The sequence below is a fragment of the Hylobates moloch genome, unplaced genomic scaffold (genome assembly GCF_009828535.3).
Source record: "Hylobates moloch isolate HMO894 unplaced genomic scaffold, HMol_V3 SCAFFOLD_2, whole genome shotgun sequence".
Taxonomy (NCBI): domain Eukaryota; kingdom Metazoa; phylum Chordata; class Mammalia; order Primates; family Hylobatidae; genus Hylobates; species Hylobates moloch.
The window spans coordinates 21,668,149-21,694,436 of NW_026652277.1; the positions used below are offsets into that span (position 1 = coordinate 21,668,149).

Below are 26,288 nucleotides of genomic sequence, written 5' to 3' on the forward strand. Positions count from 1 at the left end.
CAAGATTTTTGGATAGGTTATGTTTAAGACTCTTTACCTACAGAATGTAATCAATGATGATAAATTCTAATTATTCCCAGTATTAAAGTAGTTCTTAAAAGTCATCAGAGCTTCACTAATTATTTTTACACATACTCCATCATTTGCTTTGAAAATGAGATATATAATGTGTCTATGAGCAGGGAGGGGCGCCAGGTAACAGATCATAAATATAGTTATTACAAAGTTGCTTGCACATATGAATCTGAAGTGTGAAATGCCTATACTTTATAACTCTTACAAAAATAAAAAATTGCTAGACTCATGGTACTCTGGCAACCCAGCAATTTTATATTCAGTGATGGAATGAAAATGCAATGTCTGAAAATTAAAATTCAGTAAAAGTTCAAGAGTTCACCCACATTTATGATAACCTATGGGGGAGGGGGATGTGCATTTCATATCTAGTCACGTGAAGTGTGCCTTGAATGACAACTATCGTAAACATTAAGTTTTTACTCCCATAACTATTCAAAGCATTGTACAAAGGGCTCAATCAGATCGTGTGAAGTGTACATTTTTCACCCCATAAGCCTGAAATCAGCGAAATGTTATCTTTTCCTTCCCACAAGGCTTCAGGTAGAGACTGGATATCTACCCTCACTCAACCACCCTCGATGGTAGAACTAAAAAGCAACAAATGGATTTTACAAGTTAATGTTTCAAGCTAAAAAAGAAAACGAAATGAAACAAAAGGAAAAGAAAAAAACCCATTCCTACATTACTGATTGGGGGCTTCTCTTCCAATCGCACCCCAAGTCCTTTGCTGCTCAAAAAACTTAACACCTCCAACCTGGTAGAGGCTTCAGATTCCTCCAGATTTCTAAACTGCGAAACAAACATCTATCTAACAAGCTAAAAAGATGACAAAGTACAAGGTAAGAAAAACTTTCGCAACGCAGACACTGGCCACAGTGCATTCCTACTTTCCCAAAAGGGAAGAGGAGGGGAGGCAGCTGAAATAAGAATAAGGATGAGGTAAGTATCGGTGGAAGATGACAGTTTAGGGTGAGAAGTGGCTGCCCTTTCTCACATTCAGGGGGACAGGAAGGCAAAAGGTAGGTGTTAAAAAAAAAAAAAAAAGTCTACCCACACCACTCTTCCTTCTTCCTCTAGCACAGCTGGAGGGGGAAGGCTCTTCCCCAGAACGCCAGAGCAGAGAGAAGACATCGCCACCCCAGCCTAGCGGGGCGGTCCAGCCTGTCACTGGGGCTGGGACTAGAAAAGTTGAAGCAGGAGTAAGGATCTGGGGAAGACGGACATGTCCTTCCGAGGCTGAGGACCCCGGTGACCCAGGCTGAGGGCTAACAGAGCCCGGGATGACCAAGCTCTGCCCTCCGTGTCCGGCTCTCTCTGAGGAACCGGGGTCGCCTGCCGCCTGCCCTGGCCCGTCTCCGCCCGGCCCCGCGCGCCTTCTTGTTTACCTGCTGCACCCTGAGGAACTGGTAGAAGTTGAGCTGCACCTCCTCCACCAAGTCAAACAACTCCAGGTCTCCGCTCTCCCAGCCGCGCGCCGGCGCCACGGCGGCCAGCAGCAGCAGCAGCGGCCACAGCAGCGGCGTCCGCGGCGGCGGCGGCGGGAACCGCACCAGCCCGAGCTGGCGGCGCCCAGGAAGCTGCGCCGGCCGGGAGCAAGGAGCCCTCATCGCGCTGGGCTCAAAAAGGTCACCCGCCGCGCCGCTCCGTTGGCCGAGAGCTGGGACGTGGCGGGCGGCGCTGGCTGTGGGGAACAGCGCCTGTCAGTGAAAAGCGCGGGCAGGCGCACCGGAGCGGCCCGCCAGGCGGCTGGTCCCGGACAGCGCGCGGAGGTGGCGGGAGCCGGCGGCCAGACCGGCGGGTGGGTGGACAGGCGGGCGGGCGGGGCCGCAGCAGGCGCTACGTTCCACGGACCCTCGCCCCCAGGCCTACACACCGCTGGAGAGCCAGCGCCCGGCGCCTGGGCTGCACAGGGGGTGAGGCTTCCCTTCGCCTCAGCCTATCCCAGGCCTCGCTTCCGGTGACATCATGTCTCCTAGCAACCGCGGGAAGGGGGCGTGGCCGGAAGCCTGGACGCCTGGCGCCCCAGATCTGGGCCTGGGTGAAATGCCTCTCAAATCGGTTGCGCACACCGAGGAGCTGTACCTGCGCCCAAACGGGCTGAGAGACAGGGACGGTTATAGCCATCACGCGTCTAGCTGGAACGCTCCACGTGGACTTCCCCCGAAATAGCTACTGTCTTCCTCTCCCCTAGCTATCGAACACTAAAAGCATATTTGAAGCCTGATTAATTGATTATGGCTTCCATGCATTTAATTAGTCCATCAGCAAAGAAGGCAGGACAAGTTGAACCAGGTTCTAAAAGGGGCAAATCTAGTAAGTAGAGAGAGGTAGAGCAGAAAAGGAATTCAAAACAAAAAGTATACTTCTAATTATGAATTAAGATTTACAGGCATAATACCATAAAATGGCCTGGTAGAATTAATAGTTAATAATGGTGACTCAATCATAGTTGGAGGAGAAATGTAGTTTATCCACCTTAGCCCACCTCCAGTTGGGGTTCCTTTGAAAACAGACCTCAATTGAGATGTTTCTGTTTTAAAAGACAGGCTAAAAACCTCTCCTCCCATAGCAATGTCTCACCTCCTAGTCTTGCATTGCTTCTGTTCAATCTCTTTTCAAGTTATTTTCTCCACCACAATTCTGTTGTGTGGACTTTATTTTCCTTTTGGCTGTCTCACATTTCTCTTCCCTGAACTCTACTCTTGTTGAGGAAGAAGGAAGCAAAAAATGCTAGTAAAACTCAGAAAGTTGGCTCAATTTTGAAAGTTTGACCTCATGCTCTTTCCATCTTGGATCTAGTTAGTTAAATCAAGCTCAACAGCGTAATGATAAAGCTACTTCCCTCTCATAGTCAGAATATACTATGTTTGATAAAGGTTAGAAAAACACTAGGAAGCAAATCTTACTGAGAAAATCCTAATATGGAGTTTTAAAAATATTTTTAAATAAAGTCATAAATAAATGCAAATCTTGGTATGGAGTTTTAGAAATATTTTTGAGTGAATTCATAAATGAATGCAAGTATATCTTGCTTAAAAATAATAGGTATGCTTGAATTACTCACATTTTAATCTATCATGAGGGCTGCTATAACAAAATACTTTAGACTGGGTGACTTAAACAAGATATTTATTTCTCACACTTTTGGAGGCTGAGAAGTCCAGGGTCAGGGTGCCAGCATGGTTGGGTGCTGATGAGGCCTTCTTCCTGGTTTGCAGATGGCTGTCTTCTTGATGTATCCTCAGGTGGCCAGGGAAGAAGGGGTGATGGATGGATGGACAGATAAATAAGAGTTCTCCGCCAGGCCTGCTGGCTCACGCCTGTAATCCCAGAACTTTGAGAGGCTGAGGCAGGCGGATCACTTGAGGCCAGGAGTTTGAGACCAGCCTTATCAATATGATGAAACCCTGTTTCTACTAGAAATACAAAAATTAGCTGGGGTTAGCTCACGCCTGTAGTCCCAGCTACTCAGGAGGCTGAGGCAGGAGAATTGCTTGAAACCGGGAGGCAGAAGTTGCAGTGAGTAGAGATCTCACACCATTGCACTCCAGCCTCAGTGACAGAGTGAGACTCTGTCTCAAAAAAAGAAAAAAATTCTCATGTCTCTTCTTATAAGTGCACTAATCCGTTTATGGGGGCTTCACCTCCATAAGCTCATCTAAACCTAATTATCTCCCAAAGGCCCAGCCTCCAAATATCATCACACTGTAGATTAGAACTTCAACACATGAATTTTGGAAGGATCCAAATATTCAGTCCATAGCAAGCGGCATTGCCTTTTCTGGGTATGTCCAGTGCTTAGCACAATGCATAGCACATGAGAGCACTCAATTAGTTGAACTGAATCCTGTGACTACCTCCCTACCACCATTCCCCCTACCACAGATTTTTAGTTTATTTATTTATTTATTTAGAGACGGAGTTTTGCTCTTGTTGCCCAGGCTGGAGTGCAATGACGCCATCTCGGCTCACTGCAACCTCTGCCTCCCACGTTCAAGCGATTCTCCTGCCTCAGCCTCCCGAGTAGCTAGGATTACACACTCCTGCCACCATGCCTGGCTAATTTTTTGTATTTTTAGTAGAGACGGGGTTTCACCATGTTGGCCAGACTGGTCTCAAACTCCTGACCTCACATGATGTGATCCACCCACCTCGGCCTCCCAAAGTGCTGGGATTATAGGCATGAGCCACCACCTCCAGCCTAGTTTATTTTTTGTTATATCAGTTTTCTTAAAGTGAATGTCATCTTGAATGTCATCACCAAGTCCCTAAATTAGGTTACTGTTTATTCAATGAACAAAACATCGAAATAAGATGAAATTAATGATCTGAAGCATTACTTTTACATATTATAGTAACATTCATCTTTTCTCCTAATTTGATCATTAGATTAAGTGCAATAAAACATTTGATACTGGTGCCATATTGCCACAAATCTAGGATTCTTACCCTGATCTTTTAGCAGACAGTCTAGTATTTCCCTTTTGAATTTTACCTTTATGTTGTCTGAGAACCTCGGGGACTTACTCCGTCTAAAGATAGCCCATCCTCTTTCTAAGGCCATGCTGAAACAGAATTGGATTCTATTAATAATACTTACCATGGACATAAGGTATTACTTGAAGATTCATCCTGCCCAGCTCCAATGAAACTTGTCCACCCTGAAATGATCTTCTTGCTTGTCTAGGTTCCTGCAAAGACCACAGTGATATTCATATTTAGACTTCTAGCTTGGCCTCTTTACCTATTCAGTCATTGTCCCAAAAATTACAATGCAATTGAATAAATCTTTTGCTGAGGTCTGAACTAAGTGAGTGACAATATCCACTGTTTTCTTCCCTGGTGACATATACTAATTCTGGGCATAGACTCATCCAGTTTGGCCTGGGCAGAGGGAGTTTACACAGAAAAAGAGAAACCAGTGAGATGTTTAACCATCATGTGAGCTGTGTAATGGATTGGAAATATAGAGGAGCCCCAAACATATAGCCAGTTTTCCCACAGGACATTCGCTAAGTTCTGGGGTGGTGCAGGAGGCTGAGCAGCTGTGCGTGATAGGCAGAGTAAAATTACCCCATGTTCTAGTGCATAGAAAGCTAATTCTGCTTAGAAGGAGCCTGCCTCAAATACACAAGCATTCTCCCCCTTCAAGACATTTACACTATTTTTGAAGTTGTATGAGGAGGCTGAAAATCTACGTTTAAAACCTCTCAAAGGCAGGACTGAATCTCAGAGCAGAGGAGACAGGAGCCGTCCAGGCTCTTGATCAAAAGCCCAGAGGAATCACACATGAAGAAGAGAGAGAAACCATAAGAGAACTGTCTTATGAAACCGCACCCCAATCCCAACCCAGCTCATCCTTGATTAGACAGAGGTAATCAGAACATCACCCTATTTGTCTATGTTTATCCCTAGAAGAAAATAACATCATCTAAATTGTCTATAGATCTTTAATATAAAAGTCTAACATTTGTAAAAAAAAATTATGAGGTGTGAGAAGAGCAGGAAAATTTGACCAATAATCAAGAAAAAAAATAAATAATAGAAGATCCACAGATAAACCAGATATTGAAGTTTAGATAAGAACTTTAAAATAACTATTATGAAATAAAGCCATAGATTATAAAATAGAAGAAAACATGAACAAGATGGATTAAAATATGCAGAATTTTAAGAGTATTAAAATCCATAAAAAATAATCAATGGAAAATATTTAACTGACAAATGTAATTTCTGAAAGGAATATTTCAATGGATCAGTTTAATAGCAACCTGGACACAGCAGAACAGAGGGTTAATAAATTTGGAGACTGGGCAAGAAAAAATACCTAAACTCAAGCACAGAGAGAAAAACAAATGGAAAGAATAGAACAGAGCTTAATAGGCATGTGCACTGTGAATAAACCCAGGATAAGTGTAACTGGAGCCCTAGAAAAAGAGGGGAGAGAGAATGAAGCAGAAGCAATATTTGAAGATATAATAGCCAAGAATTTTACAAAAGTAATGAAAGACATAAAACCACAGATGAAAAAAATAACTCAAAGTGAATCCTAGACCTGAATGTATGAGTTAATGCTACCAAACTCTTGTAAAAAAAAAAAAACAGGAGTAAATCTTAGTGACCTTGGGTTAGCCAATGGTTTCTTATATATGACACAGAAACATAAATGACAAAAGAAAAAAAATAGATAAATTGGACTGCATAGAAATTAAAAGCCTTTATGCTGCAAACAATATTATCAACAAAGTAAAAAGACAAGAGAATAGGAGACAATATTTGTTAATCACATACTTGATAAGGGACCTAGATTCAGAATTTGTAATAAAAGATTCTTACAACTCAACAACTAAAACAACCCCCCTCTTTTTGTTAATGGGCAAACAAGTTGAATAGACATTTCTTCAAAAATATGGAAATGACCAATAATCACATGAAAAGATGCTCAACATCTGTAGTCATCAGGGAAATGCAAATCAAGACTACAATGACATGCTACTTCTCACCAAGTAGGACGGCTATAATAAAAAAGATAGACAATAAAAAGTGTTAAACATGTGGAGAAATTGGAACCCTCTCACATTACTGCTAGGAACTCAAAATGATGGAGCCCCTTAGGAAAACAATTTGGCAGTTCCTCCAAAAGCTAAATGTAGAGTTACTATATTACCCAACAATTCCACTTCTAGAGAAAAGAAATATATGGCCACACCAAAACTTGTACACAAATGTTCATAGCAGCATTATTCACAATAATCAAAAAGTTTGTAAACAATCCAAATGCTCAACTGAAGAAGGAATAAACAAAGTGTGGTATATCTATGCAGTGGAATATTATTTGGCAATAAAATGAAATGAAGTATGGATATATGCTGTGACATTGATGAATCTTGAAAACATTATGCCATGTGAAACAAGCCAGTCACAAAAAAAAATCTATTGTATAATTCCAGTTATATGAAATGTCCAGAATAGACAAACTTATAAAGACAGAAAGTAGGTTAGTGGTTACTTAGGGATAGGGAGTAGATAAGGTTACAGATTAACTGCTAATGGCTGTAAGATTTCTTTTAGGGGATATGAAAATGTTCTAAAATTAGATTATGGCAATGATTGTATAACCCAGTTTAGTATATTAAATACTAAAAAAACACTGACCTAAATATACTTTAAATAGGTGAATTGTGTGGTATGTCAATTATATCTCACTAAGGCTGTTAAAACAGAAAGAAAAAAACAACCACTCACAAATACAATACGCTCAACAAACCCCAAAATGGATAAATGCAACAAAGCAAAGCAAATCTAAGTATATCATCGCCAAACTGTAGCAAAGCTTGTGGGATGTAGTGAAGGCAGTAACTTCAAAGAACATTTGTGGCAGGGCACTGTGGCTCACGCCTGTAATCCTAGCACTTTGGGAGGCCGAGGTGGGCAGATCACTTGAGGTCAGGAGTTTGAGACCAGCCTGGCCAGCCTGGTGAAACCCCATCTTTACCAAAATTACAAAAAAAAATTAGCTGGGCATGGTGGCGTGCGCCTGTAATCCTAGCTACTAGGGAGGCTGAGTCACCAGAATTGCTTGAACCTGGGAGATGGAGATTGCAGTGAGGTGAGAGTGCGCCACTGCACTCCAGCCTGGGCCACAGAGTGAGACTCTGTCTTGTAAAAACAAACAAACAAACAAAAACATTTGTAGCCTTAAATGTCTTAAGGAAGGAAGGCAGAAAATTAATGAGCTATGTGTTCATCATAAGGAGTCACACAAATAACTACAGGATAAATTCAAGTGAATATTTCAGTGAAGACATCTAGTTGTTTTTATCATGGTGCTTATGCAGGTGAGCTGGGAGCATATAAGCTCATGCATAATTTTTTTTTATGTCATCATTTTGTAGGTTCTGGTATTGCCAACGTTCAAGGTGTGGCTATGATCATGTATGGCTAAGATACATTGGAAGAATATGCCATTGGCAATGAGGAGAGGAGGGAGAATCCAGAGTGTTGGGTGGGTCACTCACATAAAGGTTGATGGGAGTTTTGATCTTGTTACATGAGAACTTCAACATCATAATGACCACCACTTTCCGGAGAAAAAGGTGAAAGAATACTGGTAATTTAATAGACCAGTAGGACTCAAAGAGGTTTAAATAAACCGTCTGGTAGTCTATCCTTCGCTTTTGGGTAAGATCAAATTTAACTATATCAAACAAAATTGAATATATAAAATTGACTAAGTCCAAATGTCTCCTTAAATCATCATTAGTGTCCTGTTTACTCCATGATTTTAAAAATCCTGGCCCTCATTACATCTTAAAATATTCTCATTAGCTCCTGTATGGCTGTTTCTCAAATATATGAGCTTGAAATTCTAAGATATCATTGTTCTTTAATGGAACATTATCTTCACTCAGTAACGTATTTATCCAAACACCATTCACTAGCTTACATTGAGTTGACAAAGGTTAGAAAAATACTGTTTTGGTGGAGCACCTTCTTAGAAAATAATCCCTTTTGTATTGCAGTATTGAATTTTAATCATTTTGAAGGTCTTCATAAATAAATACAGATGCTCTTCATGTTATAAATAATAAATATATTTCTAACATGTTGACACTATGGTTTTCACTTCCCTGAATAATGTACTATTTACTTAAATAATCTCCTGGTGAAGAGAAGCACAGATTCTAGAGCCAGATTGATTACATTTGCACCCAGGCTCTACCACTTAGGGTGATCTCCGAGTTTCAGTTTCCACATCTCTAAAATTAGAATCAGACTACTCCCCGAATCATAAGTTTCTTGTGGGAATTAAGTGGAATAATTAGTGCCTGGTATATAGTAATTGCTGTTTAAATGTTACTGTTATTTTATGGGAAGTCTCCATCTATACCGTATTAAGGTTTCTATAAATAACTCATCTGTTTTTAAATGTTTAGATGTGTCTTTAAAGGCATTTGTTGCTGGGTGAGGTGGCTCATGCCTGTAATCCTAGCACTTTGGGAGGCCGAGATGGGCGGATCATGAGGTCAGGAATTCAAGACCAGCCTGGCAAACACGGTGAAACCCTGTCTCTACCAAAAAAAAAAAAAAAATACAAAAATTAGTCGGGTGTGGTGGCATGCGCTGTAGTGCCAGCTACTCAGGAGACTGAGGCAGGAGAATCACTTTAACCCGGGAGGCGGAGGTTGCTGTGAGCTGAGATCCTGCCATTGCACTCCAGCCTGGGTGACAGAGCGAGACTCTGTCTCAAGAAAAAAAAAAAAGCGTTTGTTATCAAACTTGGGCTGTAATTGCCTACTTCATCAAAAATGTATCCAATCACTTGTTTGCCCAGGATGGTGGGAGACAAGTTTTGTTTTATTTTTACCAAATAATGACTGCTTGTAAAAGTCAATTTTTTTTTTTTTTGCTCCAGTTTTATAAAAACATATTATTCATTATTTCCCTGCTAAATTCAGCTTAAGGTTAAACAGTAGATGCTGTATTAAGAGCAGGCACCCAAGTGATCAAAAGGAAGGGAAAATATTCACATTCAGCAATTTAGCCACTAAAGAGTTGGCCGCTGTCATCATTTTCCTCTGGTTTAGCTCTATATTTTCAGACAGTGAGGTTTTCTCCTTTCCCTGGACTTTAATGTGTCACAATAAAATCCATGTTAAAATTTCTTTCTTCTAACATCTACAGTTCCAGAATTATCATTAATTTTTCAAAGTTGTCTAGTAACTCGCTTAAATCTCTTGAAAATTTCAAAGTTAGTTTTTGTTCTTGTTCCTTTAACCAACCCAGATATTCTCTTCTACTCTCCTCAATTCAGCCTGAACACAGCAATCATTGCATTTCCTCATATACAAAGGCTCCAATTAGTCTGCAAAAGGAAATTTTTGCAGACCTCTTCATCATCTATTCTTTCAGGCCTTGCAGCTTGATTTTGGCATTCTGCCGCTGAGCCCTAATATTGTTTGTGATGCCAAATTGGAACACAAGGCAAAACAGTACAAAGTTGCTGTTCACCACGATCAACAGGTCCCAGCAAAGGTCTAGTTTATGTACAGAAATTCCATGCCTCATAAATACCTGTTATTACATTTACTAAAAGGAGGCAGCATTCTTTACAATACTGCACTAGCAATATGACCAACACAGAAACAAATACAGATAGATTCAGGAAAACTTAGTTCCAAATGGTAAGATATGGGAAATTTAAATTTGCTGTCCTAAATATGACTATTGGATCATTCTCATTTTGCTAATCCATACAGCAGCCCAGCTTCATCTCTCTCCACTTCCAATATATATTGGAATGCTGTATTATTTTTGCTTGTGATAGAAGGGTGTTTAGTGCCAAGACTCCATAATTGAAGTCTTTAAACTTAAAAAAAAAAATTAAATAATAATAATTTCACCACCAGGGGGCAAACAACATTTTTATAGGCCAAGGATATTTTTAACTTTCTAAAGGAATGATTTTGTGTGAACATATTTTTTGTTGTTGTTACCATTGCAATAGCTTCAAGTTAAAAGACACCAATTCGAACCTAAACCTTTAAATTTAAGGAGAAATCATGTTTATAAAAGAAAATTGTACAAGTCACCATTAACCTGTTGCTTTTCCATTTACTATAATTTTTAGATGCTTTAAAAAAATTTCCTCCCTTTTACCCTTTTCTTTCATATATTTGCACATAAGGCAGAAAAATAGAATTTAACTTTTTTAATGCCCATGTAGCCTTTGTTTGTGGTGGCCTTTACATTGCTTTTAGTACATAGTATATTTTGGTTACTGGCTTTCTAAGCATGTATTTCAGCTCTGCTTTCTTTGTTAATTTAATATGATTAACTCATATACTCAGATGTCTACTTCTTCCTTTTCTTTTCTTTTCTTTTCTTTTTTTTTTGCGGGGGGATAGGGTCTTGCTCTGTTGCCCAGGCTAGAGTGCAGTGGCGTGATCTCGGCTCATTGCAACCTCTGCCGCCAAGGTTCAAGTGATTCTCCTGCCTCAGCCTCCTGAGTAGCTGGGATTACAGGCAGCATACCAACATGCCCGGGTAATTTTTGTATCTTTAGTAGAGACGGGGTTTCAGCATCTTGGCCAGGCTGGTCTTGAACTCCTGACCTCGTGACCCATCCGTCTCAGCCTCCCAAAGTGCTGGGATTAAAGGCGTGAGCCACCGCACCCAGCCTTCTACCTCCTTCTAAAATTGGATTTATTGTCTCTTGTTTTGATTACTGCTTTGCCATTTGTTAATTTTATAACTGAAATGATAATAACTAATAAACATATCAAATCACAAATTATCTCTTTTGAGAGCTTGATACACTGAACTTGATAAAGTACCAGAGTTGTGAATAACTAATCCACAAAAAACAAACTTATCAGTATACTATATTATCAGTAGTAGGCAATGATAAGAATAACTTTAGTGAAAATTTTGGCCCATCATATTCTGAAGTTTCAGGATATTTGATTACTTCTGATTTGTAACTTGGTAAAAAATTCTATCAATGGAAGCAAAATAGAGTTTTTAAATCAAGGTATCTGTGGTGCAGGAAAACAACCACATTTTATTTCTCTTGGTTTAGTTCGTTTTCCCTTCTTCCTGCTCCTAAGTACCCACTGAGACCACATTTCCCTGAATCGATTATAATGATGCCACTATTTCAAATTAGAGCTGGAGGAGAATGAAGATGTCACAGTGGCCTGGCAAGATCTGCTACTTTTTCTTTCTCTTTACTGCTCTCCCAAGCCTGGCCATCATTTCCACTGTCGCCCCCTGGCATTAGGGCTGTCACTATGGGCTGCAGAATTGAGTTGTTCACCTAAAGATGAAATCCAGGTGAAATCCATTTCTATCCAGATGAAGTCATACTGAAATAAATGTTGAAAGCAAATATAAGGAGAAAAAGAAGCTGCAAAAGTCAGTATTAAGGGTTTATTTAGAGGCACACTAAAAAACATTCTATGACCTACTGCCTGTTATATTAGCAATGGAGGGGAACTTAGAGATAAAGGGTTATTTTGTTTGTTTGTTTGTTTGTTTGTTTTCTCTGTTGTTGATTGGGTTTTTAAAAGACCGCTTTAGTATGAAATGACAAAATCAGCTTTTTGTCACTGAGTGGGTCCTTAAGCTGTTGCCTAGACACCAATTGCTCAAAGGCTAAACTTTTCACTCCAGTACATCATATTTTGTTTTAGTGACCCCCGAGCATCTTTTTAATCCTTCTCCACTTCATACAGAAACTAGCCTCAGCCAAGTGACCATTCCCATGCTGACTTCCACCACCTCCTGTAGGTGTACTCTGACAGCACTTTGCCTTGGGGCAAATTTTCTGACCTCTTTTTGATGGCAAATAGTTGTCAATAATATGCTACCTGGCATTTTCTTAAAAAGTTTAATTGCACTTACAGAATTTTGCTAAGATAAGAAATATTTTAACAATGAATGACAAAGAAGCTCATACTATAGTGAGAGCATGGAAACAGATGTTTGAAAGTATTTCCATCATCATAAGATTTTTTTATTTGTCAAAAGTGATATATACCACCAATAAACAATCTCATATTTGGGTCCCCAACAACTTGTTTAAAATCTTCCAAATGAAGATTTTCAGTAACATTAAAATCTATTTATTCAAAATATAAGAAATTCTCACTTTTCAACTAGTTTGCAAAAACAATTTTTAAAATTTTTTTCTTATTTTTAATATTTGTGGATACATAGTAGGTGTTTATGGGATACTTGAGATGTTTTGATATGGCATGCATATCAACCATGCAATGTGAAATAAACACGTCATTGGGAATGGGGTACCCACCCCTCAAGCCTTTATCCTTTGAGTTACAAACAATCCAATTACACTGTTTAAGTTATTTAAAAATAGACAATTAAGTTACTATTGACTATAGCCACCCTATTGTGCTATCAGATAGTAGGTATTATTCATTCTTTTTATTTTTTTGGTACCCGTTAACCATTCCCAACCCACCCCAACACCCCACTACCCTTCCCAGGCTCTGGTAACCATCCTTCTATTCTCTATGTCCATGAGAAGAACAATTATTTGACATTAGGGAGGATGGAAAATAACTAAGCTAAATTTTAGCGAAAACCTTTACAGGGTTGCTGAATGGAACTGAAAAACGAGTCTATGGCTTAGTGGCAGAGCCAGCCATACACTTCTTTCACTGGGATCTAGGCCTCTTTGCAAGAAATATTTCTTCCCTACTACAGCCACTAAAACTAGGCATCTAAATAAATTGGAATTGGACTCAGACCTTTACTTTATCACAAAGTGTTAAATCAGATTTCAAAATTAACACATCATTTTTTAACCATGTCACTCTTCAAAAAAATGATAGTAATATTCTTCACTTTTTGGGAAAATCCTGTTTAATGAATACTTTGTAATACAATAATTAGAAGGTTGATCTTAAGGTTGATTTATTTTAAAAAAGTACTTTATCCATTGTTCAATTTTCTTTCAAAACATCTACTTTTTTCTCATTGTTAGAACATCCCCTTTATCTCAAAAGAATACACGAAGTGTGTTTATTTATTTGTTTACTTATTTTTTTATTTTTGAGACGGAGTCTCACTCTGTTGCCCAGGCTGGAGTGCAGTGGTGCCATCTCAGCTCACTGCAACCTCTGCCTCCTGGGTTCAAGGGATTCTCCTGCCTCAGCCTCCCAAGTATCTGGGACTACAGGCTCCCACCACCATGTCCGGCTAATTTTGTATTTTTAGTGGAGACGGGGTTTCACCGTGTTGGCCAGGCTGGTTTCGAATTCCTGACCTTGGGATCTACCTGCCTCGGCCCCCCAAAGTGCTGGGATTACAGGTGTGAGGCACCGCACCTGGACCTTGTTTTTTATTTTTAAGAGATGAGGTTTCACTCTTTCACCCAGGGTGGAATGTAGTGGCACTATCATAGCTCACTGTAATTTCAAACTCGTGGACTCCAGCAATTCTCTTACCTCTCAGCCTCCCAGGTAGCTGGGACTACAGGTGAGTGCCACAACAGTTAGCTAATTTTTAAATTTTTTGTAGAGATGGGATCTTGTTATGTTACCCAGGCTGGTCTCAAACTCCTAGGGTCAAGCAATTTTCCCACCTTGGCCTCCCAAAGCTCTGGGATTACATGCATGAGGCACCATGCCCAGCTTCAAAATATGTTTATTTAATATTTAATTGAAAAGCCTTGTGGCTTCCCATCACACTAAGAATAAATTCCTGTTTTTTGTTTTTTTGTTTTTTTGTTTTTTTTTTTGAGACGGAGTCTCGCTCTTTTCGCCCAGGCTGGAGTGCAGTGGTGCGATCTTGGCTCCCTGCAAGCTCCGCCTCCCGAGTTCACGCCATTCTCCTGCCTCAGCCTCCCGAGTAGCTGGGACTACAGGCGCCCGCCACCGTGCCCGGCTAATTTTTTGTATTTTTAGTAGAGACGGGGTTTCACCGTGTTAACCAGGATGGTCTCGATCTCCTGACCTCGTGATCCGCCCGCCTCGGCCTCCCAAAGTGCTAGGATTACACACGTGAACCACTGTGCCCGGCCATAAATTCCTGTTCTTTAAAATCCTATATAACCTGGCTCCTGCCTACCTTCAGCTTTCTGTCTTTCCAGCCTTCCTCTCCCTGCACTGGTCTTCCTTCGGAGCACACCAAGCTCATCTGTCTTGGGGCCTTCACACTTCCTCTGCTCCAAAGCTCTGCTTCCTGATCTTTGCATGACTGGCTTCTTCCCTTCATTCAGGCCTGCGTTTAAATTTCATCACCCCGCATAGGCCAACCCTAATCACTGCAGGGGCCAAGGGAAAACTTTCCCTTCACCCTCTAAAGGCCCAGCTTCCTGAAAATCAGTGGACAAAAGTCAGATGAATAGGAGAAAAGGCATGTGCATGGGGGAGAATCACAGAGTGATTAACTCACCACACAATGGGGTATGGATGGTTATATACCCTTCCTCTTAGGGGAAAGGGAGGTGGGGAAGTGTGAATGATTTTAGGGGAGTGGCAAATTATTTTTAGGGGAATTCAACAGTCTTGAAGAATATACAATGGCCCGGGACAAAGTCTGTTGGGCCTGCAGAACAGACAAGGGTTTGTGACAAGTCTGTCCAGGTGTGTTGACAAACTTCAGTCTTTTTTCCGGCCTTTTGAGTTCAGTTAATGAAAACTCAGGGAAGGCACCAGAGGTAATTATTTTCTTTGGCAGGCCCAAATTTTAAGCAGATAAGGGAACTTCAGAGAATAACTTCATCCTTTGCTTTGATAGAGACAGCAGAGGAGAGACAGAAGGTGGGGGGATAGTCAGAGAGACCTTGAGGCTTCGTCTTCAGTTCCACATGTCAAAGCGCCATATTTTGGGATATCTGTTTCTGAGCCCCAACATCACCTAACTTAAAAAAACATCACTACCTTATTAAATTCTCTGCATAGCACTTCTCTGCTACCTCTTGGTTAATTTCCCTTGTTTACGCATCATTTGTTTATTGTCTGATTTGCTCACTAGAATGCAAGCTCCATGATAGTGAGGACTTTATCTTGTTCATTCCTCTAACTAGTGGCTAGCTTACATTGGGCTTTCAATAAATATTATTGAATTTAAAAATGAAGACTCCTGTCTCTCTCTGAGAGTTATAACCGATGGTATTATGTCAGATTCCTGCCAGATATATGACTGTATTACATCAGATTCCTACGAAAAAACAATCAAGTAAACTGGAGAATTGTTCATGTTCAAGCTATAGGAAAGTATCCAGCTCTGAGTCAGCTACTACTTCCAAGATGACGTCCATGTTTCACCACCCAGGGCCAAGTGAAGGACTTGGTAAAAGATGTGATGAATTGACTCACCGGCTGTATTGATGAAAATCATTGGTTACATTGGTAACAAGTCCAAGGTTAACTCTGACTCCACAGAAACACTGCTTGCAATTACTCATTTTTGATTAGTATGTATTAAACTATTCATGACTTAAAAACAAGTTAGATACTAAGATGGTGCCATAATGAATAATATGTCCAAAAGTTCTTCAATCACATAAAAATTCTCATTGCCATCTTGAGTAAATATAGCCAAGAAATTCTGATTTATATTATGTTCTTCTCAGTTGCAGTAGGACTTGCCACAGATAATTTCTCAAGATTTGTCCTGCAAGTTTGAGGTCATGCTTTCAACAGACTGAGCAGCAGTATTTTCAGGAAGACAGAGATATGCAAATGCTATGACAATTTTATATACTCATTAGAAAAGATTTTTAAGCCCAACCAGTTCTTTGATTTGGTACACAATTGCATTTCACAGAAACAATGTTTTCATTTATATTCAAAAGCAATGTTTGTTAATATTTCGGTTAATGTTATCTTTCATTAGCTTTATCATCACATATCTTAGGTAAGGTCATAGTTGTAGTAAAGAGTTGTTTCATAATGACCTCTCAAGCTGTATTCTTTTGACACAGAAACTTTTTAAGTACAGAGCAATAGTCTCATTTCCACAAAGAATAATGCTTATTCCCATTTTTCTTTTTCCCTGAAACTTAAAGCTTCATGGTAGGGTTGTCAGATTTAGCAAATAAAAATACAGGATACCGGCCGGGCGCAGTGGCTCACGCTTGTAATCCCAGCACTTTGGGAGGCCGAGGCGGGTGGATCACGAGGTCAGGAGATTGAGACCACGGTGAAACCCCGTCTCTACTAAAAATACAAAAAATTAGCCGGGCGTGGTGGCGAGCGCCTTTAGTCCCAGCTACTCGGAGAGGCTGAGGCAGGAGAATGGCGTGAACCCGGGAGGCGGAGCTTGCAGTGAGCCGAGATTGCGCCACTGCACTCCAGCCTGGGCGACAGAGCAAGACTCTGTCTCAAAAAAAAAAAAAAATACAGGATACCTAATTAAATTTGAATGTCAGATAAGCAACTATTGCATGAGACATACTTATATGAAAAAATCATTCGTTGTTTATCTGACATTCAGATATAACTGGGTATGTTATCTGGCCACCCTGGTCTGTCTTCATTTTTCCCACTTTTGATAGAGACATAGGTTGAAATATACTCAGATGGTTTCCAGGAAGTGACGACATCTTTATTACTTTCTTGTTAGTGAACTTTAAATGTTGTCAGCTTTTAAAAATCAAAGTAGGGAACTCATACTTCTGACCAGGATGAATATCGGAAGTCTGAAACACTGAAAAAAAAAACCCAGATAAAATAAATGAAATATCAGTTCTCAAGACGTTGGAAATCAGGCCACCAAAGGATTTCATTATGTCAAACAATTAAACAGCAAATATTGACTCAGCTTTTACCATGTTGTAAGTCATTGTATTACAACATGCCACAAACACAAGAAGAGAAAAAAAAAGACCATCTCTCAGCCCTTGGAGAATTTACAATTTCATAGGAAAGATAACACGGATACACACAAAAAGATAATAAACAGTACAAGGAAGTAGGTGGTAAGTGCCAAAAGAGTAACACAGATAAGAGGAGCCAGGAGATCAGTTTCATCTGTGTCTCTGGAGAAACAGTCAAGCTAAAGGCCTCAAAGGGAGAGAGGACAAGAAAGAGAGTATTTCACTAAATGCTTTACATTCATTATTCCATTTAAGCCTCCCAATAACCCTACAAGCGAGTTATTATTATGACCATCAGTTTCCACTTGAAAAAAGAATGAGCAGGTCTGAGGAACGTAACTATGGCTACACAGCTAGTAAGCAGCATCTCCACCTCCACCAGGTCCTCCTGACCCCAGAGCCTAAGCTTTTAACTACTAGTGCTACCTCTGAGATGAGGGGGAAAGTAGACTGGAAGCTCTACTGTTACATGAAACTCCTAGAGTTTTGAGTGGGAAAGCAAGATAAAATGACTATTTTAGAAAATGAATTCTTCGCACACCGTCCCAGACATTCTGGACACAAATGTCATTTGATCACATTGGATTGCAACAAGACTAAAGAGAGAGTCAAAGATCAGAAACATTGTGAAATCAAAACAAACTGAAATGAGCTGGTGATTATTTGCATGTATAGGCAAGAGAGAAGAGAGAAAGGGAAAAATCAAAGATAAATGCAAGGCTAAAGATTACAGACACACACACACACACATATACACACACACACACCCTATTAGAACTAGTAAATTCAGCAAAGTTGCAGGATACAAAATAATCACACAAAAATTGGTTGTGTTTCTAAACACTAACAATAAAAAACCTAAAAAGGAAATTTATAAAACAGTTCTATTTTCAATAGCATCAAAAACAATAAAAAATTTAGGAATAAACTTAACCAAGCCAAGGGAAAAGAATTATAAAAACTATAAAACATTGCTGAAAGAAATGAAAGACAAAACTAATCAATGGAAAGACATCCTGTGTTCATGGATTGGAAGACAATATTGTGAAGATGTCAATACTATTCAATGTGATCTACAGAGGCAATGTAATCCCTATCAAAATCCCACCAGTGACTTTTGCAAAAGGAGAAAAATCCATACTAAAATTCAGATGGAATCTCAAAGGACTCCAAATAGCCAAAACAATCTTTAAAAAGAACAGAGTTGGAGGACTCACAATTCCTGATTTCAAAATTTACTATAAAGCTACAGCAATCAAAACAGTGTGGCACTGGCATAAAGACAGACATATAGACCAATGGAATAAAAGAAATAACCCTTCTCATATACCTTATGGTATATGAAATAACCCTTCCCATGTACCATATTGTCAAATGGTGCCAGAAATAACCCTTCTCATATACCATATGGTCAAATGATATTCCACAAGGGTGCTAAGACCATTCAATGGGAGAAGAACAGTCTTCAACAAATAGTGCAGGGAAAGCTGGATACCTACATGCAAATAATAAGGTTAACCCCTTCCTTCACATCACATAAAATATTAGCTTAAAATGAATCAGCCGGGCATGGTGGCTCACACATGTAATCCCAGCACTTTGGGAGACTGAGGCAGATGGATCACCTGAGGTCAGGAGTTCTAGACCAGGCTGGCCAACATGGTGAAACCCCGTCTCTACTAAAAATACAAAAATTATCCCGTTATCCCAGCATGGTGGTGTGTGCCTATAATCCCAGCTACTCAGGAGGCTGAGGCACAAGAATCACTTGAACCCGGGAGGCACAGGTTGCAGGGGGCTGAGATCGCCCCACTGCACTCCAACCTGGGCGATAGAGCGAGACTCAATCTCAAAAATGAATCAAACATCTAAACATAATAGCTAAAACTATAACTCTTAAAATACAGAGGGATTTGGCAATTATTTCTTGGACATGACACCAATAGTACAGGCAACAAAGGAGAAAAATAGGTAAATTGGAATTTATCAAAATTAAAACCTTTTGTGCATTAAAGGTTACCATCAACAAAGTGAAAAGGCAAATCATATACCTGATAAGGGATTAATATCCAGAATATATAAGGAGCAATTCTACAATAACAACAGCAAAAACAACCCCCCAAATGGGCTAAGGATTTGAATGGATATTTCTTCAAAGAAGATATATAGATGGCCACAAGCACATGAAAAGAGGTCCAGCATCACTTATCATTAGGGAAATGCAAATCAAAACTGCAATGAGAAATCCCTTCACACCCATTGGTATGCCTGTTATAAACAAAACAAAAAGGAAAATAGAAGTATTGTGAGAATGTGGAGACATTGGAACCTTTATGCATTACTGGTGGGAATGTAAAATGGTTCAACTGCTGTAGGAAACGGTATAGCAGTTCTTCATTCAACACAGAATTAACAAATGATCTAGTAATTCCACTCCTGGGTCTACACCCAAAAGAATTTAAAGCAAGGACTAAAACAGATATTTGTATACCCATTTACATAGCACAATTATTCACAATAACCAATTAGTGGAAGAAATCCAAATGTCTATTGATGGATGAATGGATAAACAAAATGTGGCATATACATAAAGTGGAATATCATTCAGCCTCAAAAAGAAATGAAATTCTGACACATACTACAACATAGACGAACCTTGAAGACATTATGCTAAGTGAAATAAGTCAAGCACAAAAATACAAATACTGCATGATTTGTACACCATACGGGTACCTAGAGTAGTCAAATTCATAGGGACAGAATGTAAAATGGTGGTTGCCAGGGGGTTGGGGGAAAGGAGAATGGAGAGTTAGTGTTTAATTGATACGGTTGGATAAGATAAAAGAGTTCTGGAGATGGATGGTGGTATGGTCAAACAACAATGTGAATGTACTAAATGCCACTGAACTGTACACTTAAAAACGCCTAAAAGGCCGGGCACAGTGGCTCATGCCTGTAATCTCAGCACTTTGGGAGGCCGAGTTGGGTAGATCACCTGAGATTGTGAGTTTGAGAACAGCCTGACCAATATGTAGAAACCCTGTCTCTACTAAAAATGCAAAATTAGCCGGGCACCATGGTGCGTGACTGTAATCTTAGCTACTCAGGAGGCTGAGGCAGAATAATCGTTTGAACCCGGGAGGCAGAGGTTACGGTGAGCCGAGACCATGCCATTTTACTCCAGCCTGGGCAACAAGAGCGAAACTCCATCTCAAAAAAAAAAAATTGCCTAAAATGGTACATTCCACATTATGTATATTTTATCACAATAAAAAAATTAAAAAATATATAATCCATAAATTCATGCAACTGTGCATTCAGAAACTACAGCATACAATTGTAACCACTCTGTGGAAAATCCACTCTTCCCTCAGCATGCCCTGTGTGGCATATGTGATATGCAGTTCTCTGAAATCTCAATCAAGAAAGGGCATCAGCATAAAATGTGTATTACATATTACATAAAGCTTAATTCTTTATTTTTTTCAGAGGAAAAAAATAGAAGCCTAATGTTTTCTTCTTGGACTGTACCCTTTTGGAGGGACCATTTGTTTAAAGGAAAGGAAGAAAAGAGAGGCCAACAAAGACTGACAAGGTATAGTGAGCAAGGTCTGAGAATAACAAAAACAGCATGTGCCTTGGAAGCAAAAGGAAGAAAGGGAGATAGAGTAGTTCACTGTGTACAATGCTGTTGGCAGGAGAGTAAGTTAAATGCAGTACCAGGTGTGGTGGCTCAAGTCTGTAATCCCAGTACTTTGGGAGGCCGAAGCTGGAGGATTGCTGGAGCCCAGGAGTTGGAGACCAGCCTGGACAACATGGCAAAACCTCATCTCTACAAAAAATACAAAATCAGCCAGGTGTGGTGGCACAGGCCTGTAGTCCCAGCTACTTGGGAGGCTGAGGTGGGAGGATCACTGAAGCCCAGGAGTTCAAGGTTGCAGTGAGCTATGATTGCACCACTGCACTCCAGCCTGGGCAATAGAGACCCCATCTCTAATAAATTAAAAATTAAAAATTAAAAAATAATAAGTGCAGAGATGGGATCCTGGGGTTGGCAACATAAAGGACAGCAGAGATCTCGGCAAGAGTGATCTCCATGGTGTGATATGGATGGAAACCGGATGGAGTGGATTGAAGACAGGGTATGACAGGAAGAAGTGGAAACAATAATTATATCACTGCCTTCAAAATGCTGTGCTTTGAAAGGGAGCACAGGAATGAGAGGGGAATTTGAAAGGTGCCATGATGCTAAATTAGATGTTGTTGTTGTTTTGTTTATTTATTTTTTGAGACTGAATCTCGCTCTGTCGCCCAGGCTGGAGTGCAGTGGCATGATCTCAGCTCACTGCAACCTCCGCCCCCCCAGGTTAAAGCAATTCTCCTGTCAGCCTCCAGAGTAGCTGAGAGTAGCTGGGATGACAGGCACCTGCCACCACATCCAGCTAATTTTTGTATTTTTAAGTAGAGACGTGGTTTCACCATATTGGCCAGGCTGGTTTCAAACTCCTGACCTCAAATGATCTGCCCGCCTCAGCCTCCTGAAGTGCTGGGATTACAGGCATGAGTCACTGTGCCCGACCTGTTATTGTTGTTTTATTATGGCAGGTTACAGCATGTTTGGATGCTGGCAGGAAAAATCTAGGGGAACTGTAGAAGCAGAGTTCTTGAGCACAAGAAAGAGGACAGGGTCCAGAGCCACTGGGAGGAGATGGCAGAGAGAGGAGTGGGGTGGGGTGTGGACAGGTAATACAGTGACTTTGGTGAAGGAGAGTTGAAGAAGGTCTTGTCTGATGAAGTGAGGTGAAGGAAGGAGGGCTGTACATAGGTTACATGATGGGAAAGAAGGTATTACATACCCAGCTTGGAGTTGGAAGAGGAAATATTTCAGGGATGTAAGAGGATCCTGGGAAGTACTGAGTACCCTTTGAGATCTGCAGTTACAGATTTACAGTGAGACTGTTCAGCAGGGCCATGTGTTTTTCTTCAGCAACACTCGGCTACTCAGGGACAGGCACAGCACAGGCAGATGGTTGGTCTTTTTTTTTTTTTTTTTGAGACGGAGTCTCGCTCTGTCACCCAGGCTGGAGTGCAGTGGCGCAATCTCGGCTCACTGCAAGCTCCGCCTCCCGGGTTCACGCCATTCTTCTGCCTCAGTCTCTCCGAGTAGCTGGGACTACAGGTGCCCGCCACCACACCCGGCTAATTTTTTGTATTTTTAGTAGAGACGGGGTTTCACCATGGTCTCGATCTCCTGACCTCGTGATCCGCCTGCCTCGGCCTCCCAAAGTGCTGGGATTACAAGTGTGAGCCACCGTGCCAGGCCAGGTGGTTAGTCTTAACCAGATTTGGGCTTTGCCAAAGTACAGCAGAGGAGAGAGACAAGGAGGAAGTTAATGAGGTTTGCAAAGTGTGCATTGGTGAAAGGTAGTAACAGAATATTAGGGTGCAGACAGGGTTGGGTCCTTGTTGATGAAAAGGTCATTATCATAACAGTGGGTATCTGAAGTGGGTTGAGGAAGAGATATTTGGAGGCGAGAAGTCAAGACTGAGAGGCCATGGTACAAATGTGTGGCAGTGGGGCTATGTCACTGCAGCACAGGGCTTAGGACAGTCTAATCTGATCCTCCACAGTTCCACCTTGGCCAGAGATGTGATTTTTGCTCCATGCCTCTATCCTTACACAAGATGACCAAGTTCTCCACCTTCTGATCAAGGACATTAGTAAATGTCCAGAAACAACAGGATGTCCCCAGTGGGTGGGAGCTTCCTTCCCACTTGATGCTTGTTCGGCACTGAGTCCTGTCTACTCCACTTCCTGGTTCTTGCAACTGTGAGTCTGTCTTGCACCCCCCCCCCCCACCCCGCCCCCTTTCCATTTCAAGAACTCTGTTCTTTCTAGGCTTTCCTCTTCTTTGCAAACCATTTCCATTACCCTCTCTTTCTAGGTAAACCTGTGTCAGAGTCTTTTTGTCTCGTATTCACAGCAGAGGCATCTCTGAGTCTTTGCTTCTTCATTGTGTGCTGGGATAGAGGAAAACTGCCTTCAGGCTTTTAGAGAGAGCAAAAAGAGGAGAGAAATACACAGAAAACACTCAGGAAATTAGAGATGCACCCTGTCTCAGATGCATTATCCACAAGGCCATTGGAGTCATCAAAAAATGAAGACACGAGTAGATGTGGAAGAGAGTGTGCTCAGTGTGAAAGTCGTCAGCGATTGAGGGGGAGGATCAAGACAGATAGATGCCAGCAACAGAGGGGCAGCAGATGGTAAGTTTGATGACGTGAACTTTGAAGGACAGTAGGAGTCATAAAGCCTGGAGACAGCATTTGGGGAGCAAAGAGGATTCTCTCCTCCTCCAGGTCCCAGGTGTCTGAAGCTTAAGAGGGATAAACAGTCTGCACTTTGGAGGTAAAATGCTGTTATCAGGAGGCAAAGAGCTTTCCATTGCAGATGGAAAGGTCTATAAGGAACAAGATCCTCTGTCTGTCATGTTCAACTTCACATCTCCAGCACCTTGTACAATGCAATGAGTGCATGATGTGTGCTCAACAAATGTGTACTGAGTAAGTGGAAGGGAAGTTAACTGAATGTAGTATTTATGTTTCAGTCACATGCCACAACCCCATCACTCTTCGGAAGAAATGACAGTCTCTATCTTACTGACCCAGGAGATATGACCGTCAGGGGGAACAAAGAACCTTCCTGGAGCCTTGTACATATTCCTGATGCCCAACAGAGCACCAATAACAGCACCTGATTATGCCCTAGCACCAATAACAGCACCTGATTATGCCCTTTGCTCACCTCTTAGCTCCCATTACCTCTAGCAGCAACAGAAGATAATTACTCAAGCGTTCCCTGTCCTTCTGATTGATCTGGCTTTCCATTGTTAAGAGTTTTGGGGAATTTTGCAGGCCATTAAGTAATAAACCTTTGTTCTCCCTCTTAGCTGAAAACCAAATAAGAAATAGATGCTAGAATCAAGCATACTGACATAAAAATACCAGCTTTATTACTGGTAAGACTTAACTGAAGATCACAATCTGAGCTATAGCCATTATCAGTATCCCTAAAAGGTCCCCTTCTCTACAGGGTTATGCTGACCTTGGAAAGGTTCAGAAAAGGCAGGCAAGGAGTAGTTGACCTTCATCAACAAAGAGAGTTTAGAGAAGACTGGACCACACATGCTCTGTCCTTTCAAAAACAAATTACTTCCCAAGTTTGGGGAGAAGTGAGTGAAGGGACAGAGAAAACCCTGAAGGTTCCTCCCATATTTCTCTTTCTTACTGAGTGGACATTTTCTCCTTTCTTTGAAAATATGAAGAGGAGGATAGAAGGGTTCCTTCTAACACATACTAACTTTTAATTCTCCTACTGTGCTCAGTTCAGTATATGGTCAACCAGGATGGGCTGTTCCCATAGAAAAAGGGATCTGCTGCTTCTCAGGAAGGTGCTTCCCACCTTCAGGGGAGACCCTTGCTCGCCAACCATATCAACTTCGGTTGATTCATGTATCTTTCTAAAATCACTGGTTGAACCTTTAAATTTCCCCCCCGAAACGTCTGAAATGGTGAGAAGAATAACTATTGAATTAATCATATGTCTACTAATTTGACCTGTCTTCCCACCTTTTTCTGTCTTCCCAGACTCTTCTGCTGTGACCTCTGGATCTCATGATATATCATTGGTAAACTCCCCTATCCCCCTAACATCTGGCTGGTTAAAATGTGAGTCATGGTACATTTTAAAACCAAAACATAACTGGTATGGTTTGAATGTGTCCGCTCCAAAATGCAGGAGTTGCCAATGTGATAGTATTAAGATATGGGGCCTTTAAGAGGTGGTTAGACCATGAACCATGAGGACCTCTCCCTAGTGAATGAGATTGAGGTTCTTATACAAGAGGCTTCACACAGCCTTGGGCTCTCTTGTCTTTTAGCCTTCTGTGATGTAAGAACACAGTGTTCCTCCCCTCCAGAGGATGAAGCCCTTACCAGATAACCAAATCTGCTGGTGTCTTGAGCTTAGACTTCCCAGCCTCCGGAACTGTCAAAAAATGAACTCATTTTCTTTATAAATTACCCAGTCTGTGGTAGTCTGTTATAACAGCACAAATGGACCAAGACGCATACATAGCTATCAGTGAAATTTCTAGGTCATTTAATCACTCTATGTTTAAGTTTTTAAGGAATTGCCAAGCTGTTTTCCAAGTGGTTGTATCATTCCACTTCTCTACCAGCAATATATGAGGGTTCCCATTTTATATCCTCACCAACACTTATTATCTTCTGTTTTTTAAAATTATAGCTATCCTAGTAGGTGTGAAGTGGTATCTCATTTTGGTTTTAATTGCATTTTCCTAGTGACTAATGCCACTAAGCATCTTTTCACATGCTTATTATTATTTGCATATGTTCTTTGGAAAAATGTCTGCTTAAATCATTTGCTTATTTTAAATTGAGTAGTCTTTTTATTAATGAGTTATAAGAATTCTTTATATATTCCGAACATAATTTCCTCATCTGAGATATACAAATATTTTCTTTATTCTGTGGGTGTTTTTCCACTTTTTTTTTTTTTTTTTTTTTTTTTGAGACGGAGTCTTGCTCTGTCTCCCAGGCTGGAGTGCAGTGGCGCAATCTTGGCTCACTGCAAGCTCCGCCTCCTGGGTTCACACCATTCTCCTGCCTCAGCCTCTCCGAGTAGCTGGGACTATAGGCGCCCGCCACCACGCCCGGCTAAGTTTTTTGAATTTTTGGTAGAGATGGGGTTTCACCGTGGTCTCAATCTCCTGACCTCATGATCCGCCCACCTCGGCCTCCCAAAGTGCTGGGATTACAAGCGTGAGCCACCACACCC

General features: G+C 40.9%; 1 protein-coding gene across 3 annotated transcripts in view; it reads right to left on the minus strand.

The window, feature by feature from the left end:
* DNAJC1 (DnaJ heat shock protein family (Hsp40) member C1) overlaps window positions 1-1,988 on the minus strand; it is a 225,603-nt gene extending 223,615 nt beyond the window's left edge. For 2 of the 3 annotated variants that reach the window (XR_009211268.1, XM_032168837.2), the window contains exon 1: window positions 1,464-1,980. Coding sequence is in view for 2 of the 3 variants with exons in the window: in XM_032168837.2 (XP_032024728.1) it covers window positions 1,464-1,685 (222 nt within the window). In the remaining variant the exon portion in view is untranslated. Of the gene's footprint in view, window positions 1-1,463 lie in introns of all 3 variants that reach the window. The other variant, XM_032168758.2, reaches the window with a different exon arrangement.
* Between the last annotated feature and the right edge of the window lie 24,300 nt (window positions 1,989-26,288).